Below are 20,762 nucleotides of genomic sequence, written 5' to 3'. Positions count from 1 at the left end.
TGGGGCCGGCGGACTCGAGGAGGAGCGTAGAAGGCGCAGGGATGAGGCGGGCTGGGGGAGGCCCGGGGCGACGCCTGGGCCGGGGCCTGCACTCGCCCCTCCCCGGGCCCTCCTCCGCCACTGCCGGGCGGGCGGCGGGTGTCCGGTGTCGGGTGTCCGGTGTCTGGAGCTGCGGGCGGGTGAGAGGCCGGGGTTTGTGGCCGTGGTACGGGGAGCCCCGAGGGAGAAGGCTTCGGCGCACTCGGGAGGTCTGGGGGCAGTTATGGGGCTCAGGGCTGGCCTCCGGGTCCCTGAGGGGTGTGTGCACGCGCGTCACTGAGCCGGGGCGGGCCGAGGTGGACGCGTGGGAGAGTCGGGATAGCTTGGAGCTTCTGGACTGTAGCAGAGCGGCCCCGTCGCCACGCGTGTCTCCCGTCTGTCGCGTCCTCGGCGGCTCCTGCGCGCCTGCGCCCACCCGCCCGCGACGGGCGCCCCCGCCTGTGGCCCCGCAGCGACTGCACCCGCGGACGAGCGCTCGCGCACACGTGGGGTAGGGCCGGGCGGACCTCCCTCGCCCCAGACCTTATGGGAGAGTCCCGGGAACCGGTTTCCCAGCGCGCCGGCACCCAGGGCTGCCCTCCCTGTAGGGTTCGGGCGCCGCGGGCGGGGCCGGCTTCAGGGCCGAGCGTCGCCGCCCGCTGCTGGAAGGCAGACCCCGACCGTGGCCCCAGACAACCCGGAGATGACCTTCTTCAGCCAAGTGGACACTCCTGCCCACTCCTGTTCTCGGGGTTCGCGCGGGCGCCTGGAGGGGTGGGCGTGGAGTCACTGGGAGAAGTCACTGTTTGTAGGTTTTGTCAGGTTGTCTCAGAGCTTCCCAAGGGTCGCAGGGAAGAAGGAAGCATGGCACCCCTCTCTAAGCTTAGTGTTCCTTACCTCCTGAAAGTTTTTTGTTTTTAATTTTTTTTAATGTTTATTTTTGAGAGAGAAAGAGAAAGAGTGTGAGCGGGGGAGGCGCAGAGTGAGAGGGAGACCCAGAATCTGAAACAGGCTCCAGGCTCTGAGCTGTCAGCACAGATCTGGATGTGGGGCTCGAACTCACAAACCGTGAGATCATGATCTGAGCCCAACGTAGCCGCTTAACCACTGACTCAGCCACCCAGGCGCCCCTTGTTTTTGTTTTTAAAGTAAGCTCTACCCACCCACCCCTCACCGAAGTGGGGCCTCACCGAGGTGGGGCTGGAACTCAGGACGGGGAGATCAAAGATCTCCACTAAGCCAGCCAGAATCCCCTATAAAGGACTTTTGATCGCCTGCTTAATAGAGACGACTTGGAGCTCTTAAAAAGTGAATAAATAAGTGGAAAGCATTTGTGGACATAGATTTGACACATGAATGGAATTTTCTAGATAAATCTGTATGTACAGTGATTTCAAATTCTGAAGCAAGGTATATATGTACAAAACAGCAAATTGCTGTCACCTCTGGTAATTCATTTTATCCTCAAAAATTGCCCTTTTGTAGATAAACTTTATAAGGTAAAGTTGAGTAAGATAACTGAAAGTCTGAAAACAGCTGGCTGTTTTAGAAGAATTAGAATTCAAACTATATTCTTAGCATTAAAGTTTTACGGTCCATATTACATTATTGTTATGATTTAGGCTTTATCTCGGGTTTCCCCCGACCCAAGGTCTCAGAGTCATTAAAAACACAATTTTTATTTTGTTGAACAGGGCTGTGGAAGATGTGAGTGTCAGGCCAAATCTGTGGTATCTTGGAAAATCCTATCACCCTTTAGAAATTTATTTTTGAAATAAATAGCAGATATGGGGTTGTCATTTCTCTTTTTAAAGAAAAGTGCTACACAAGAGAAAACAGTTAGCTTAGCTTTCCTTTTTATTGGAGCTTGAATAGCTGGAAGTTTGCTGCACCCAGTTTGTTAGATGGGGAAAGTCATTTGAAGTTTGAATCAATGTCAGGGGTTGTCCTGTCAGGGAGTGAAAGTGGGAAAAACCCTGGTTAGTTAGTTTCCTCGTTTCTATTTCCTCTACTCTGTCTCTACTTGTCTCTGTAACGTCACCTAGACTATATGACATAGTCCTCAAATTACAAAGATGTATAGTACAGGCCCTCATTTCATGGATGAGAAAACTGAGTAGCTGACATCTGCAAGTCACGCAGCTCTTGAAAAGCCCACACTGGAGTCCTTGCTGGATGTTCTGTAAGCACTCTGTGCAATGTGAATTTTCCATCTGAAAGCACAGGGGAGGAAGGAGTTAATCCACACTGGTGGGAATCAACAGCCTTAGAATGGCATGCATATTATTTCAGCTGCCTGACCTCAAGATAGCTGTTAGCTGGGTCCCAAGTATTCTCTGAGGACACAGGGAGGCCAGTGTCTTTCCGTCAAGATCCAGTAGTTAACTTTAATGCTAAAAATCCACATTTGCCGGAAAAGGCAAAACAAACCAAAACTAAAACAGAAAGAGCTTGAGTATCTAATCACAGAGGTACAGTGGAACTTTTCATACCTGTGAGAGGCTGTACCATTTGTGCTACTCCTAGTGATTGTGAGAGGGGAAACTGAGAACACTAAGCACCTGGTGAATAAAGTAGGCAAACAACACCCACACTTGGGCCACCATGACAGTTCCCTGCTGCCCTTCTTTGGGGGTTGAGGGGGGATGGGGGAGGTCTTTTCAATACCTGGCCTCCCCACAGCTTAGCTACAATTACCTGGATGAGGCTTTTGCCCCTCAGAAGCAATGTGTCATGCACCTTCAAGTCAGCATTTATGTTGCTGCAAGAATTTGCTGGTCTTCATTCTGAAATTTCACATGTGGTACCATATCCTGATGATGTGCTGATTCTGGGCTTACAAAAAAACTCTACTGTGCTAGTGGAGCACAGTAGAGCTGACTTCGAGCCAGACTGCCCAGCTCTTCCACTTTCCATCTTCTTCATCTGTGAAATAGGGATAGGGAGGAACTGAACTCCAAGGGTAATTGTGAAAATTATGTAAGTTAATGTATGTAAGGTGCTTAAGGTGGTGGCTGGCATAGTGTGGGTGAGCTCTTATTATCAGGGGTACTCTGGGATGGGGAGAGAGGAACAATGTGAATTTGGCACTTTCAGGGTTTTGGTTTTTTGGCTTTACCCACATCATTACTGTTGCTAAGATTCACCCCATTCCAAATAGGAAACAGAACTGAAACCTCAGGCTTCACTGGGTTCCTCCTTTTCTACATGTTTTATTGCTGTGAAAGTCAGTCACTGGAATCATGGAATGTGCCAACATAAGGATATTTACTGGAACATCAAGGAGTCATTCACTTTGGTTTTTTACCACTTCATCTCAGAGCACTGGAGTCAAGTGTGCTGAGAAACCAAATTTCTTCCTGTGGTTCCTAGGAAGACAGAGCTCAGCCTCTGGCAACCTTTCTTTTAGTGTGGATTTAGTTGGCTTGGCCCCTCAAGAAGCTGTTGGGACCCAAAAGTCAGAAAAGCATCACAGGACATCAGTTCTGTGGCTCTTCTGGCCTTTGAGGGTCATCTCAAAGCAAAATACAAAGGTAGGAAGGGAGCCTGGGAGGGACATGTCTGCCTGATTTAGAGTCAAACATTGCTTTTAATTCTTTTCAAAAATTTTCTCTTCATATTGTGTTCCATTTGAGTTCCAGTAGTTGAATGCTGCAGGAAGTTATAGGATGCAGTTAGCAAGAATAGTTAGAGGCTCAAAAAAGGTTCCTGCTGCACAATGAATAGGGATGAATTTAACTATGTGCTGTGTATGCAGACATTCAGGGGTACCCCGACTGTTGAGCACTCTTGTGTCAAAAGACTGGTGTAAATGAAAGAGCAGCTTTGCAAGGAAGAGGAAGACGAGGGGAAGCGGAAGCCAGGGAGCATTACAGTCTGGCTTTGTGAGTGTCAAAATGAAGGAACTAGGTAAGAGGAGCCATGGTATAAGTAAGTAAGGGATGGTTTAAGAGTGTTTGAACTTAGTTTGGAGAATCAAGGTATTTGAGAGGCATGGCTAGATGGTGAGATTATTGAGGCATTGTGAGCACCAAATTACTAGACAACTTTTTAAACATAGGTGATCCTGAAAAGTCTCAGTAAGTAAGCTTTTTTGTGTATGCTACTATATTGAAGATGAAGTAAAAAAAAATCATCTAGGGTGCCTGGTTGTGTCAGTCTGTACAGTGTGCAACTAACTTTTGATCTCGGGGTCATGAGTTCGAGCCCCACATTGGGTGTGGAGCTTACTTAAAATTTAAAAAAATAATAAAAAATCAACCAAACAGGAACGCATAAATTAGATGAAACGTCAGTGAAATTGCGCCCCCTCCCCCAATAGAAAGCCACTTGTGAGTGCACCAGTCCCTGGCTTCTTGTTAAAGGAGCCCTCTAATAAAGTCTTTTGTAAACAGGGATCCTTTGTAAGGAACCTAGTTATGTCTCTGTTCTCCCAGTTTTTCTGGTCTGTAAATTTAAATTTTATTAAATTAGATATATAGAACAGGTACACCTAAATAAAACCTGGTGACCTTCCAGAATGTACATGAATGTTTTCTCCTGTACATACAGAGTTTTTTATGGTTCTAGGAGGTTGTCTGGAAATTGCCTTGTCCTGTGAAGATGAAAGCACGTAATTTTGTTTATTTAGTGCTACTTTTAAGGGGAAATGGGAAAACTGCATTGTGGTCTAATTTATATTTCTTCTTTTTCCTTCCTTCAGCGTGGCCCTGGTTTGGTTTGGTTTGGGGTGGGTAATTCTGTGAAATCTCAAAAACAGTATTTTCTTTTGAAATAAGTTGTTTGGAGAGAACCTTTTAATTTCTTCCTGTGCCTTTTTTCTTTTATTCTTTTCTCAGCCATACAGTTGGTGGTTAGGCTCTGAGGTAATAATATGTTTGCTTCGTTGGGAGAAGGCCAAATCTCTGTTAATTTTTTTGTTTCCCTGAGATTGGCCTGTAAAAAGTTAGGGTTTGTTTTGTTTTTTTGATAAAGTATCTTTGGAAATTACGGGATAGAGGTTACACAAACTCTCGACAAAGTGTGCCTCAGCTTTTCTTCTCCTTGCGTCTGAAATGAAAGGCGATACTGTATTTCCTCCAAGCTTAATTCATAAGCCTGCCCCTGCCTGGCATCTACAATTTTAATACTGCCTGCTTTTTGCTTGTTGCTCTTTACAGGTTCACAAACAGAATTTTGGACGGGATATTTGGTGCCAGGAACCAAGAGCCAGTCTGCTGAATTATTGTCCCTGTCGTTAGGATTGCTGCGAGTCTCTTTGAAGGTCTGTGAGTGCACCCAGTTGCCAGCCCAGGAGAGGCACACCTGGAAGCCATTTCCAAGAACTTTTGCCACAGGTGTAAAAGACTCCAGACCTGCAAAGATGCTGAAACAGATACTATCAGAGATGTACATAGATCCTGATCTGCTGGCAGAGCTCAGCGAAGAGCAGAAACAGATCCTGTTCTTCAAGATGAGGGAGGAACAGATCCGCCGATGGAAAGAAAGAGAAGCAGCAATGGAAAAAAAGGAGTCCTTGCCAGTGAAATCCAGACCAAAGAAAGGTAAACTTAGCTATGTCTCTTCTGTGAATGTGTTACTATAGTGGCTCTAGGCTTGTTTTAACATTTCACACTAGTTAGAAGCAAGCCAGGTGCAAGTTCCAATTTGGTAGGTGGACCCTAAATGTTATTGAAAATATTATGGAGATAGTGCAGTTTATCAATTTGAAGTGTATACTTACATGCACATACCTCCACACACATAGCAATTACCATGAACTTGTGTAGCTATAAGCAGATCTCTTACTTGAAACCAGACTGACCATAAGCTGAAGGAAAAAGTCACCTGTGCAGTTTTGGTTTGGGGGTATTAAGGAAGACTTCTCTCCCACTTAGTCACTAATGCCTAGTATTCTACTGCCACACAAAGAGTCATTGTATCAGCATTTTTATAGCAATTATGTTTATATTTCTTATACTTTAAGAGATTTTTCTTTGAGTTATCTTTAAAAAACAAAACGTAAATACTGCTGTAGGGAAAAAGTCATACGACACATTTTTTTAAGTAATCTCTATGCGCAACATGGGGCTCAAGCTCATGACCCTGACATCAGGAGTCACATGCTGTGCCAACTGAGCCAGCGAGGTGCCCCCATACTGCATATTTTTTAATGAGAGTTAATTTTTCAGATGTACTTCTTCCTGACCCAAGGAGTCCCTGGTAGCTTGAGAGAGCCTTTTGAGACCATGGGGCAGGAATTCTTTGCACCTTAAGACTTAAAGCACATACACACACATAGAAAAGCACACATTAACCACTTCTGTTCTTCCTCCTCCCCCGACACAAATTCTGTCATGGATGAATACCTAAGCTGTTTTAAAAACAGTTTTCAAGGTCGCTTACAGAGGCATTCAAGGCCAATTTCTCCTCATTTTTCATTAAGCCAGGAAAAATAAAATTTGATAAATTTTCAGGGTTTCAAAGATTGAGAAAATGAATCACACTTGGGAGTTGGTATATACAGACTCAAAATGAAGTCAGTTTAGTGACCTTACCTTACACTGCCTTTAATGAAAACCTTTCCAATTAAGCCTTTATTTTTTAAAAAAAATTTTTTAATGTTTTTATTTTTTGAGAGAGAAAGAGACAGACAGACAGGCAGAACATGAGTGGGGGAGCAGCAGAGAGAGAGGGAGACACAGAATCCGAAGCAGGCTCCAGGCTCAGCTGTCCGCACAGGGCCTGACACAGGGCTGGAACTCACGAACCATGAGATCATGATCTAAGCTGAAGTCAGGTGCTTAGCCAACTGAGCCATCCAGGTGCCCCACAATTAAGCCTTTCTAATGATATCAAAATAAGTACGAGTATCTCATTTATTATCATTGGTATCAATAACAGCTGTTTATTAAATATCTATTTTGTCAGACACTATGCAGAGCACTTTTCCTTGCATTATGCCTCATTTTCACTAAACTTTTGCAAAGTTAATATTAATTGTCTGTTTTATGGATGGAGAAACTTAGAATCAGAGAGGTTAAGTAATATATGCAAAGTCATACCACCAGTAGGCACCCAGATTTATTAGATTTCACAGTGCTCTATACTACCCAAAATAGAATTTTTCCTTCAGTAAGTAACATGTCCTAATTGAAACATGACTTTCTTGTCTTTCTTAACTGGCTTATGCATCTCTCTGCATTCTTTAGCCAGAGTTTATCAGAGATAGCTGGACCTCTTTGGGCACCATGTATACTATGAACATAGCATATTGCTGTGGTGGGTGACCTTGGGACTAGTGAGTTCTTGCCCTAATGTCAGTGGCCCAGACTCTTTGTAAAACTTTGGGCTTCTCCTGTTTGCTGAAATGGTCTCCTTGTGATGACTGAAGACAATAATTTCAGTTTCTTTGCTTAAATTCTTCTTTTGCAGAGTTTGAATCTACCTCTTAGAAAATTTATATTATCTTATTAAATGGTCATTTAAAAAGTATATTAATATACACAATGAATATTCTATCAGTATTTCATGTCAAAAGTTTATTACTCCCTTAAATTTAACACTTGGAAAAATACATTTTGCACTAAATTAGTTTTCTCTTCTAACTGCAGAAAAAGAAAAGCTTTCCCGACTTCCCCCTAAAAGGCAGCACTTCTCTGTCTTTCATCTTGTTCTGTCTTTGAAGATAAAGCCACAGATAGTACAAAGCAGTGTCATTGCTGGTCCTCTGCTGACCTGCCAAGCCCCTGGCCATTGTTAGCTGAAACCTCACTGTGCACTTCAACTCCTATCAGGCCTGTGCTCCCGGCCTCCCCATTCCTGCCCCCGCATAGTTTGTACTGCACTGACTTTACTGCTGTTTTTTCTTAGCAGTTCTTAGCCAGGCTGCAGCTTTGGAAAGTGTCCTTTTCTTGGCCCTTTAAGTATATCTTATGCCCCTCCCCACCTCTTTCCTTTGCACCATTATAGTTCATCACTTGGCAGCTCTTTTGCTGTCATCTTGTCATTGTTTTCTCTTTACAGTCTACCGTGGTGAGTTTTCAAAGAGTATCACTGAAAGTTTACATATTATGTATACCAGGAACCTTTTAGAAATCTTATGGCTTGGGGTGCCTGGGTGGCTCAGTTGGTTAAGCTTCCAGCTCTTGATTTCAGCTCACGTCATGATCTCATTGTTTCGTGGGTTCAAGCCCTGCATTGTTCAAGCCCTGCACTGTTAGTGCAGAGCCTACTTGGAATTCTCTCTCTCCCCCTCTCTCTGTTCCTCCCCCACTCATGCTGTCTCTCTCAAAATAAATAAACTTAAAAAAAAAGAAGTCTTATGGCTAATGTAGAGAGGGATGAAAAACAGAAATATGGATTTAACGTAGTAATAGATCAGAAAATCATTTCAAACTGTAATGGGAAAATGTGATTCTTAGGAAAAGAATTATGTATCTCCTCTGCCTGTTGGGGGCAAATAACTAGAGGTCTAAGGCTGTTTTGTCCAGTATGATAGCCACAGGCACATGTGGCTGTTGAGCACATGAAATGAGATTAGTCTGGACTGAGATGTGTAAGAAATGTAAATTACCAGATTTCACAGACTTGATAGGAAGAAAGTAATGTAAAATACCACATTAAAAATTTTATATTCACTATATATTGACATGATAATATCTTGGATAACATGGGTAAAATAAAATACATTAAGATTAATTTCGTCTGTTTCTTTTGATCTTGTAATGGGGCTACTAGTAAATGTATGGCTACAGATGTAGCTCACATTTGGACAGCACTGCCCTAGACCATAAAAGTAGCACCACTGAGCTGATGGAGTATCAGACCCTGAGCTGGGTGCTTAAATATATTATCTTATTAAATGATCACAGCCAAGCCTGAAGCTGAATTACTGTTCACATTTTACAGGTGAGGAAAGTGAGACTGGGTTATTAACTAGCTTGCCCAGGACAACAGCGAGTTAAATGATAGACCTGGGCTTGACCTGAGTCTGACTCTCCCAAAGTGGGTGCTCCTAATATGCCACATGTTGAGCTTACCTGGAGCTTAAGAAGTTACTTTTGTCTGTAGGTGCCTTGCACACTTCGAAAACGTATGCTTGCATCAGGGCCCTGCCTTTGTTGTGTGTGATTTCTTTCTGGTAACACAGACACAAGAGGCCTTCACTCAGTAGAGGGTTGCCCAGCAGTTATCTCATTGGGTCTCCAAGCAGACAGAAGCCTAAGAGGTAGGCTGGGCTGGTGGTTGCTGTGTGTGGTACAGGAGGGACTATGTGTGCCCTTGAAACAGACATGGATTCATGAGACTTTATTTGCTGCATTCTCATTGCTACCAGGGGAACAAATTCCCACATGCAAAGCCTTCTCTTTTCCAGGAATGACTGTAAACCACCTGTTTGTGCCACCTTCAGGGGCACTTCATCCCCTTCCTTCACTCTGGAACTCATTTGGTGACCTCCACTGATGGATTCAGTTCTGATCTCAGTTGATTCCTCAGCCTTACCTCACTCTTGAGTTGCCACTCTGAGTCTCTCACTTGATGTCATGGGTTTCTTGCCCTCTCCATAATGGCCTCTTTTTTGCCTCTGCCTGACCCCTGAATAGCTGTACTCCCCTGAGGGTACCCCACTCTGCACTGGTGGTTTTGTAACCTTGAGGTGGGATTGGGAGGATCACAGACAGACAACATTTTGTGCGTAGTTTCACAATGCTCACTCCCTAAATCTCATTCACAGTCTCAGGGTTCACAGATTCTAGGTTAAGGTCTCTGTATTATCTCCCTGGGGCACTGCCTCTACCTTTCATGGTTAAACATCACCTATATGCCAGGGACACTCAGACCTATACTGCCAAGCCAGGCCTCTCACCTGCTTCTGTCCCCCCTACTTTCCTGGGCATAGTTCAAGCACCATGCAGTTTCTCCAGCTTCTTTTCTGTCCTTTTGTCTCTAAAATAAACATAAAAATTTATTAAAGTTTTAAAGATGAACTTTAGTGTTAGTAATTATAGGATTATTAACCCAGTTTGACAAGTCTAGCATACAATGGGGAAAGCAATGGTCGTAAGCGATTTCAGGAAGTCCCTATAGGACTCTGCATGTACATGGGGCTAGATCTTGCTTTCTCCTGCCTTGTCCTGCTCTTCAGGGCCAGGAGGGAATGTGAAGGTGACCCCACACCCCAGCTTGACCATCAGAGCCCTGTCTACATTCATTGTCCTAGCATCCCTTTTGGTGGTTTTCTCTTTTGCTCTCAGAAGTGTTTCAGGTTGGGGGTGCTTGGGTGGCTCAGTTGGTTGAGTGTCTGACTCTTGATTTTGACTCAGGTCATGGTCCTAGGGTCATGGGATCGAGCCCCACATCAAACCCTGTATCAAGCTCTGCACTGAACATGGAGCCTGATTAAGATTCTCTTTCTCTCTTTTTCTTTTTCTCTCTCTCTCTCCCTCCCTCTTCCTGCCCTCTCCCTCTCCCCCCATTCTGTCCCCCAACCCTCTCCCCACTCATGTGATCTCTCTCCCTCTCTCTCTCTAAAAAAAAGAAAAAAAAAGAAAAAAGAAAAAGAAATGTTTCAGGTTTGGAGGGTGCATTATGAGGCCACCTTAATCACAGGTTTTGCAACCTCACCGGCTGGTTTTGAATTCTGGTTCCAATTTCACTAGGTCTGTTACCTTGGGCAAGTTAAATACCCTCCATGATCCTAATTTCCTCATTGTAAAATGGGGTCATTAATAGCCTTGGGTGATACTCTAAATATTTAATGGCAGTCATGGCATGGGCATCAATTAGAAGGGACATGGCCATAGTACTCAAGTGCCCATTGGCCTGGCACTAGTCTTTTGGTTCTGGATGTGGGGGTGGGCTGTCCTAGAGGAGAGGCCAGAGTGGTGGGAGATACTGAGAGGTTGGGAGTTTAGGGAAGTATATCAATAGTTTAATAACCTCAGCCCTGATGATACTCCCATTGTGTTCAATATGTAAATTTGTTAGGAGGCCCCTGATGTTGATGCTCTGGCTTCTATTCACTCAGTTCGGTCTTCTTTTTGTAGGGACAGGGTATATAATTCTTCTCTCTCCATCTCTCGCCCTCTCCTGTTACTATGGGTGACCTTCTGAGTTAGATCTAGTTGGGCTAGAAACCAGTTGCTGACCCTCTGAAGCATAGTCTTAGTTCAGGGAGAGCCCTGAGCATTGCATTGACCTGAACCTGAGATGATCCACACTGACACCTCCAGTCTCTCCCTCCTGCACTTCTGCTGGGCCCGCCACATAGGGAGAAGTCAGACACAGTGATGATGTGAGCAGTGTCACGCACTAATGTAGGCCTGGAATAAGCCTGGCCGTTTCCTTGCCAAGGGCATGTGTCACTCCATTTTTACGTGGTTATTTTACAATGTTGCCTAGTTAGAGACTTTATATGTGAATGAGGTATGGATGAGAGTCTCTGCACAACAGTTCATTGTGGTGCAGTCCTAAGCAGGACTAATCCACTGTTCTAGAAAAGTTGGTTTTAGAAGTTCTTGAGAATCCCTAAGATAGCAGGCATGAAGAGCACTGCAGGGTACAAACATGATTCAAGGACTGGGAATAAACCTTATAATTAAAAGGAAGTGCTATGAAAAGGTCCCTTTCTCACTGTCCTCTGACAAAACAGTGCATATAATTTCAAGGTGAAGTAGACAGAAAGTCCAGAATGCATGGATAGCATTAAATTATAACAAGATGTAGGGCCTGCCTCATTAGGATCTCTTAAGTTTATATCTCTGTCTTAAGGAAGTCCACTGGGGACAGAAATGTGGGTCTGTGTGGATCAGTTTTCAGCTCCTAGCAGACAGGTGCTCTTCTCCTCTTCTTGTCAACATTTTCTTCTTTACCTGTTCTCTGCACGCTCCTCTAGCCCTCCTTCTCCTGGCCTGCTCCCTGGCATCCTTATTTTCTCCCTTCCCTAAACCCTGAGTTTCTTCTATTGAAAGAAATCTTTCAACCATCCATGCTCCTAAGCTGCCCTTTCTGTCACTGTGCCTGGAACATAGCGGATGCTCAGGAAGTATTTGTTGAACAGAGAACTGAATCCTCTTTTACTTCCTCAGAGCACATAGTTACTGCCAGCCTCCACCTCTTCCCATCCTTTTTGTCTTGTTTTTGTAGCCTGTCCCCAGCCTGTCTCCCTAAAAATACACTCTGAGATCAGACACTGCCTGAGACTGCCCTCCCTCCAGGGTCTCCATCCCCCTTTCTGTGTCTCCATGGCACAGAGCACTGGCTCCCTTTTCCTCTCTTGGCTGTATGGCCATGCATTTCTCCCTAGGCTCCTTCTATATTATGTCATTATTTAGGAATCAGAAGTCCTTTTTTTTTTTTTTTCTCTTTTAATCAGAATGCTCTTTTTCTTCCCTTTTGCCTCCCAAATGGAGCACATGCTTTTCCAAGGTTCTCACTAGGCTTCATGACTTTTTCAGATTCTTCTATGCCAGTGGCTTCAGTGGGGTCAGCTATAAAGTAACTTTCAAATTCACACTATCAGTCTCGGTAGCATTTCTGAACTCCAGTGCCATAGTTCAGATATCTACTGATGCTCTCCATGTAGATTGTTAGTAAAGATAAAAATAATTTATTCTACATTTCCAAAATAGCTCATTACCTGACTCCTCAAACAAATTTATTTATTTATTTTTAAACAAATTTATTTTCTTGCTGTCACTGTTTCTGCTTATTACTCCCCTATCCTCCCAGGTAGTAAGTCTCAAAATGTTGGCGTCATCTTTGAGTACTTCCTTTTCAGCCACTTGTAACTTACTGACCTTTCTCTCATTCAGGCCCTGAGTACCTGCCTCCTGGTACCTCATTGCTCCTCCATTCTGTCCCCACTAACCCACTGAACCACCCACCTCCACTACCCTGATCTACCCTACGTGTTATTACACTTCCTAAGTCATTTCTCTGACCTTAGCACCACCTGCACAGAGAAAGTCATGGACTCTTTGTTGATCACTTAATCAAGAACATGGAACTAATATTTTTGAGCCTTTATCATGTGACAGGCCTGTGAGGTCTGACTTACTACCTCTGTTTTATCAGGGAGGGAACTCGGGCTCAGAGAGGTAGAATAACATATACATGGTCACATAAAGAGTTGGTAGAAACATTGGCACTTTACTACCACTTTCTGGCTTTATGCACTACAGGGCCTAAGTTTAAATCATTTAGCCAGGTATCTGGGAGTCATGCCACGTGGCCCACTGGCCCCCTGCATGATCCTCAGCCCATGACCAGGTGATATCTAAAACTCTTTTGAGCTCTCACTGAGACACTGATTCCCGATAGCTCTTCACTGATTTCCTTCTCTGATCTTCCATCACACTATCTTTGTGGAGGTCACCAAACTTACACCCTACTCTCTAAGTTCCATGTTCATCCACCAAAACTCAATTCACAGAACTTCTTTTTACTTCTGTGTGCTTCCAAAGCAATTTCTCCATCCTGTGAATCCTCACCAGACTTAAAGTCTCTTGTGGTTATAATGTATGTTCCCTGGTCCTTCAAACAGATCAGTTCCTCTTTTGAAGAATTTCCATAGCATCCTTTCACAACCCCTTCCCCAAGTTGTATTACTTTTATAATTAAATGTTCAACTTCTGTCTCCAACTAGAATCTAAGTTCCCTGAGGGCAGGGGTTGGTCTGTCTTGTTCATAAGTGTTTACACATATTTACCTAAGTGCCTGGCACGTAGTAGATATGCAATAAAATGCATTAAATAAGTAACCTAATGCCTTGCTGTTTCTCTCAGACTTTAGATGAATTGCAGGACAAATGGCCACATCTGTGTTTTCCCTGTGTCCCCTGCAGCATTTAGCTCATCTGCATTGTGCTCAGACTTAGAAACTCAATCAGTTTTTGTAAAATACACTAAACAGAGTCCTTAGTAGTCTTCCTGCATCTTGGTATAAGACTGAGGGTATCAGGGGTGCCTGGGTGGATTATTCGGTTGAGTGTCCAACTTCAGCTCAGGTCACGATCTCACATTCATGAGTTCTCACAATTCTTAAGTTTGAGCCCCACATGGGGTTCCCTGCTGTCAGCACAGAGCCTGCTTAGGATCCTCTGTCAACTTTTCTCTCTGCCCCTCTCCCGCTCACATGCGTGTGTTCTCTCTTTCTCTCTCAAAAATAAATAAACATTTATAAAAAAACAAAAAACAAAAAACTGAGGGTATCAGAGCTAACATTGGTTTTACTAGAATCTTCTCCATTCTCCCCTAAGGTTTTAGAGAGTCGTGGGGAAGCCCTTGAAGCCCCTCCAGTCTCTGCTCTCAGGCAACATTTAAGAGCTCCTGAGGGTGAGGAGGACTCAGAACAGATATTATTGTCAGTGCCATTCTGTCAAGAGCCCTCTTTTGGCATCTGGCTAGATCTGACAATTCTCTTTTTTCTTGCCTCCAAGCCGCAATCTCTTTACCGTCACCATGCTCTCGCCACTGCCTTGCTTCTAAAATTTCAGGGCTCTCACCCTCTCCTCTAGCTGCCTTCTCTACTTATAGTTCTAAGCACCTTCATGTGCCCACAGGCAGTTCTGGGATCTGTCCCCCACCCAGCTCTGCAGGGCAACACCTTCCCATAAGAGTTCTGCCTGCAGCCCATGGAGGGTGCTCTCGGGGAATGTGTCCTGCTGTCCTGAGCATAGCTGCTGGAATCCCTGGGTCCTTCCTGTCTGCCTCCCCTGGCCCTCTGCCACACTCCTCTCAGGGCATCTGTCTCCTGCTGTCAAAAATATTGGTAATCATGTAGGTGAAGGTTGAGAGATGGACATAGTAAAAAATGTTATTAGTTGCCCCGAGAGAGCCTAATAAAGCGAATTTCATGAGGTATGACAGCTTTCTAAAGTTACTGAACCATTTGGCATTTCCTCACACAGAGCCAGAGCTGGCCAGGGCCCATCCCCATGAAGGCCCACTTGGGATTGATCTTCCCTTCAGACCTACTTGCCACTTTCACTGTTTCTCCACTTGTGAAAACAGTGCAAAGTCAGCTTCCTCCTAAATGATACATTTGACTCCTTTTATAGTGAAGATTCTGTCTCCCCTCCCCTCTACCCCAGTATCCTATTTAGAATTTTATTATACTGTAGAATGTCTCCATTGCACTCAGAAGGGTAGAAAGTGCCAAAATAAAAACATATCTCTGTTTGAATAGCCCACTTTTTCAGTGTATCCTGGGGAAACAGTAGGAAGTAGATCAACAATTATTGGACAGCAGATACTTTAACTGGAAACCTTCACATAATGTACAGAGATGAGACACAATCCCAGTGTGGGTTTCTAACCTATAAGCATGGCCTGGCCTGTGTTCCATCAGGTGCCCTACTACCCATGCTCAACACCACTGGCCAATTTGGGGTCCTTGGGGCACAGGGATCTTGACCCATAACATGGCCCATAATGGCCCTGGGTAGGTCTGCTCTGGAGCTTTTAGATTTAGGGACTGCACCTCTTGGCCTCTCCCAGGTGTGCTTCACTTTCCCCTGGTTTCAGGGAGCGTGACCTGTGTGGCTGCATCTCAGGAGTACGGGAACTAGAATGTAATACAACCCCTGCGACCCATTGTAAACAAGTGTTATTTAAGTAGCTTCACCAAGTATCACACTACCGGTAGTGTTATCTTCTCACAAGCTGGTGTGAATCTGAGCAGCCACGTAAATAAACAATAGGAGGGTGACCAGAGCACTTGACCTCTCGTGAACTCCTGCTATGTGTTGGGCACTAGGGGGAATACATGGCATATCTAGCCTGCCTGCTCCCGACAGCAATCCTGTGTCCTAGATGCTTCTACCCCCATTTTGCAGATGAGGAAATTGAGGCTTAGAGAGACTAAATAATTTGTCCAAGGCACACAGCTAGGAAGTGGCAGGGCTAAGAGTTCAATTAAAGCCAGACTGATTCTAAAATGAAAATACCAAACCCTGGAGCAGCTGTGTCATTCTGGGGTTCCAGGAGACTCTCAGACTTGAGAGGTTCTGATATCTGATGTTAGCTCTGTTCCCCTGAAGGTAATGTAAATAATACATGGCTTCTTCCCATATCACCTTCTTTACTTATTAAATGGGCACATTCAAAAGCCATATTCCCATATTCTGCTACAGCTGCCACCCACTGCTACCACCTCCATTGCTCCCTGGGAATGCTGCTGCTTCCTGAGCAGATTGGAAGCACTTTGTCTCATCCAATAGCTTTTTTCCTGAAGACACAATACTTTAATGATGGCAAACATAATAACCCATGACTAAAGATATTTGTCCAATCTAAATTTTGTTTTACTTGCAGAGAATGGCAAATCTGTTCATTGGAAACTGGGAGCCGATAAGGAAGTCTGGGTCTGGGTGATGGGTGAACACCATCTAGATAAACCTTACGATGTTCTCTGTAATGAAATTATTGCTGAGAGGGCCCAGCTGAAAGCAGAGCAGGAAGCGGAAGAGCTCAGGTATGAGATCTACAAACCAGTGAGAGGCTGGCCAGATTATACAGTCATGCAAAGATGCCTCTTCTTCACAGTAGCTGGAGGGAGAGTGGGGTGGGCAGAGTCACAAGAGTAACTTTAGATCTGTCGGGCAAGTTTCTTTAGACTTTTGGTGGTTCCCTTTATTCCCACAATGTGATCAAATCAGCTGTTTCATTTCCTTGCTTGTCACCCCGGGTTTGATCTGGATGTGGTTTCCCCAGGAATCACTGGCTTCACTAGAACCATGCTGGAGCACCAAAGGCTGACACAGCTGAGCATCAGGAATAGAAATAAGAAATGCAGTGACAGTTCAAGCTTCAGGACTTCAAACAAGATTGCTTAGATAAAGGTAGCTGAGTAAGCAGACCTTTTAGGGCCTGTGCTAGGTGGTGGGGATTCAAAAATGAACAAGGAGCTTCCAGTCTAGGAGGAGAAACAGGTGCACCACTAACTTCAGCTGATATAGGCTGTGATATGTGCTATAAGTAAGTTATTAACAAAGCATTAACTGGACCTATGATTCCTACCCACAAAAGAGGTGAAATCTGAATTGAACCTTAAAAGATAAGTAGAGTTTTTCAGTGCAGAATGTCCGGAAGGAGACTGCAGGCAGAGGGCATAATCAAGATCCTTAGTCTTGAATATGTAAGGTTCTTTGGGTGATGATGAGTTCTTCTGAGTGTTTGGGGTATATGTGGGCAAATAGCGGGAGACAGGGCCATGTGCTAAAGTGCTTTGAAAGCCAGATTTAGGACTTTGGACCTTATCCTGTGGATGGTGGCAGTTTTTGAATCAGGAAGAGACATGATCAGCTGGAGATCTAGGAAGGTAACTTGAGTGGTAGCAGTGAGGCAGATGATTGATCCCCTCTGCAGGGTGCCCAGGGTGACTTCTGTGAAGCCTGTTATCCCTTGATGAGATAGAAGCAGACATACGGACCTCAGTTCAGTTCCCAAGGGCTGGTGATGCTGCCCACAGCTCCTGTAACTAACGTATAAATGAGCATGCAGAGATAAACTAATTATTTGCTGCTTATCAGAGGAAGGCAGTGTGCTCTAGCAGTTTAGCTTCTGAACAGGAATTGGGCAGACCTGGGTTCAAATCCTGCCTGTGCCACTATGTAGCCTTGGATAAATAAAATAATTATTTTGAGCTTTTTTGAGTTAAGCAAGGATAACAACCCCTTTCTTCAGGGCTGTTATGAGGATTAAGTTAATGTCTTTAAAATACTAGCAAAGGGCTCAGCCTATTCACTCGGTAAATGGTATCTATTACTGTTTTTCACATAATTTGAATGTAGGCATCTGCTTTGGAAAAGCTATCCATGTTGGAGAGTGTTTTTGATAATTCCACATTTGTTTCTCTTCAGAAAGACTCAGTCCAAAGAATTTGCCAATAGCTTGAAAACGAGATCACAGTACTATGATCTGCAAGCACCAGATACCCTGGAGTCTCAGAATATCTGTAAGAAAGCAGCGGAAGAGGAGGAGCTGGGGAAAGGCTCTAGACTGGCACCACCCCTTGAAGAAGAGAAAATTCCAGTGAGTCTTTCATATCTGTAAACATGCAGAATTTCATAACCAGGGAAGTGAAAGATATTGGGGCCACTGAGATGAATGTAGTTGAACATCAGGCTCTCAGACTTTTCTGGGAAAAATCCCTCCCAACTGGAAGGCCCTGATGTTCAATTTGACTCTCCTGCTATTTCACAAAAAAGGTAAAGCACCCCTTTTTCATGGACTGAAGTTGTGAAGAAGGAACTCTACGAATAAAATTTTGCATTTTAAGGTATTTTGGGGGTTTATTTTTTCCCTATTATATGTCTTCTATAACGGGGATTGGCAACTTTTTTGTGTGTGAAGGGCCAGATGGTAGATACTTGAGGCTTGTGGACCGTACGGTCTCTGTCACAACTGTACTTAATATAATAGATGTGGCTCTGTTCCAGTAAAACCTTACTTACCTAACAGCGCCAGGTCTGGCATACAGGCTGTGGCTGACTGATTCTAGTCCTAGAACGCTGGCACATTTGTGATGTAGATTATTCTCTATCAAGTCTTCCCCTTTTGGTTGAGGACTACACCTCAGTGCCTCACTGGCTTCCTAGGTTCTGCTTGTGACTGTGGGGACTGCTATTTCCTCAACAGAATTTTATAATCAGAATTGTTCTGAATTCTCTTGTGTCTCAGTTGGTTCAAAAAGCTCAGACATCATTTGCTACTTAGGTTATAGTTTGGAAGAACAATAAAATGATATTATGACATACTCTAAACCTTGCCCCTGCTGTAAGAGTGTCATTTGTGCAGGCTGCATGGGTGAAGACCTTGCATGATTTGGCTGGATTGATTGAATCAGTGTTTTTCTTAACAAATACTTACCAAGGGGCCAATACATGTAATGATGGATATTATGGAGCCACAAAGGAGGCACAGGACAAGGTCTTCATCCTTCAGGAATTAGAGGAAAGATTAGAAGCACTTAGTACTAAGGAAGCACATAATTAAGTTCCAGCTGGGTAGAAGGTCAGGGCTTGACTGGTTTGTAGAAGGCAGGGATGGGGGTAGGCCTGATGTCATGGGGATATGCAGAATGTCTGTGGTGAGAAAATGGAAAGCATCATTTGTGGGGATACAGGGAGGAGGGCAGCCTGACTGGGATAAAGTACTTTGGCTGGGACTTGGAAGGTGCATTTGAGGTGCTGATAGGCCATATTATGGAAGAGGAATCAAGCTTTTTTTGTGTTCATTTTCTATTGCTGCCATAGTAAATTACTGTAAACCAAATGGCTTAAAATAATACCTGTTTGTTATATGACAGCTCTTGTGGTCAGAATTCCGACATGGCTTGGTTAGGTCCTTTGTTGAGGGTCTCAAAAGGCAGAAATCAAGGTTTTGGCTGACATGGGTTCTTATCTGGAAGCTTTAGGAAGAATCCCTTACATGTTTATTTAGACTGTTGGCCATAGGAGTTAGCTTGTGGAGATGGAATGTTTGGTGAGATGATTCCTCATAAATTCTTCCACCTCTAAACATTCATGGTCCTAAACAACACCCGTAGGCATGACCTGAAATAGAATATTTTTTGTATCACTACAGATGTTAAGGATGGTTTCCATACAGTTTTAATGGATGAGCCTCACCATGGGGTCTGGACTTTCAGATTCAAGCAGAATTTAGGCAAAGATGTGAGGTTCAAGCCCAGTAGTACAAGGCTGAGGTTAATCCAGTCTCATATCTGGAATTGAGGTACAAGTTTTATCTTTCTCAGTCAATTGGCAATCCTATTCTGAGCTTTTCTCCACAGCCCTCTGCCTGAGACTCAAAACTCTCATCTTTTGGCCCTCCTGGAAAATAGCTAATCTTCTCACAATGTAGAAGAGATTGTGAAATGTAGAGATATGTAGAGAGTTGTACCCTTCCCTCCATGGGACCAGAACACTGAACAGCCCAATGTATAGGTTTGCATTTCGATCATTTTATACCAATATAACAACGATTTACTTTATTTTTAAATTATTTTTAAAAATTTATTTTATTTATTTTTTTATTTGAAAGAGAGTGCATGTGAGGGGCAGAAGGAGAGAGAGAGAGAGAGAGAGAGAGAGAGAGAGAATGAATCTTAAACAGGCTTCATGCTCGGTGCAGAGCCTAATGTAGGGCTTGATCCTATGACCCTGGGATCATGACCTGAGTCAGATGCTCAACTGACTGAGCCACCCAGGTGCCCCAACAATGATTTATTTTATATATTCATTAGCAGATGGAGTCATCCAAGGAGCTGTCTTGTAGAATCATAAAAGATTTGCCCCAATTCTAAGAGTGAAGAATTTGTTTCACCCTTAGAGTCATGAGAAGCAAGTCTGGGGTGGGGGGCGGGGCGGTTTGACAATAGTTGTTTGACCCCCACTTCAGGGTTTAGAAAACTTGGAGTCCAGTCTCAGAGCAATTTTCTACACACTCAAATAGTCATGAAAAATTTTTAAAAGAATATACTTATATTGATTTAAAATTTTCATTTTAACAAATGGCCAGAAGTAAGACTGCCTGATTCAGAACCGGGTACTGTGAAACCGTACTGCTGACGCAGGAGACCTCTAGTCTGGAATGGAGGCTTCAGTCTTCAGAGGCAGCTCTGCAACTTGGGGCAGAATCCTGTAAGGAATCAAGGCCCCCTCTAAAGTAGGGATTAAATTAGCAACACAGTTTCTTTACAAAAGAAGCTGAGAAAATTTATCAACATGAGGATGTTTGCCCAATACCATCTGATGGAAG

The 20,762-nt window shown here is 43.9% G+C and overlaps 1 protein-coding gene across 5 annotated transcripts in view; it reads left to right on the top strand.

Moving 5' to 3' along the window:
• SH2D4A (SH2 domain containing 4A) overlaps positions 1–20,762 on the top strand; it is a 60,371-nt gene that overhangs the window by 490 nt on the left and 39,119 nt on the right. For 2 of the 5 annotated variants that reach the window (XM_060653372.3, XM_060653371.3), the window contains exons 1-4: positions 550–739; positions 5,178–5,561; positions 16,314–16,473; positions 17,861–18,032. In XM_060653372.3, the coding sequence (XP_060509355.1) occupies positions 565–739; positions 5,178–5,561; positions 16,314–16,473; positions 17,861–18,032 (891 nt within the window). In that variant the 5' untranslated portion in view covers positions 550–564. Of the gene's footprint in view, positions 1–29; positions 180–259; positions 530–549; positions 740–5,177; positions 5,562–16,313; positions 16,474–17,860; positions 18,033–20,762 lie in introns of those variants that run through there. The other 3 variants (XM_060653375.3, XM_060653374.3, XM_060653373.3) reach the window with 3 other exon arrangements.

The sequence above is a fragment of the Panthera onca genome, chromosome B1 (genome assembly GCF_046562875.1).
Source record: "Panthera onca isolate mPanOnc1 chromosome B1, mPanOnc1 haplotype 2, whole genome shotgun sequence".
Taxonomy (NCBI): domain Eukaryota; kingdom Metazoa; phylum Chordata; class Mammalia; order Carnivora; family Felidae; genus Panthera; species Panthera onca.
The sequence above is the reverse complement of the archived record's forward strand: the minus strand, read 5'-3'. Positions and strand labels throughout refer to the sequence as shown.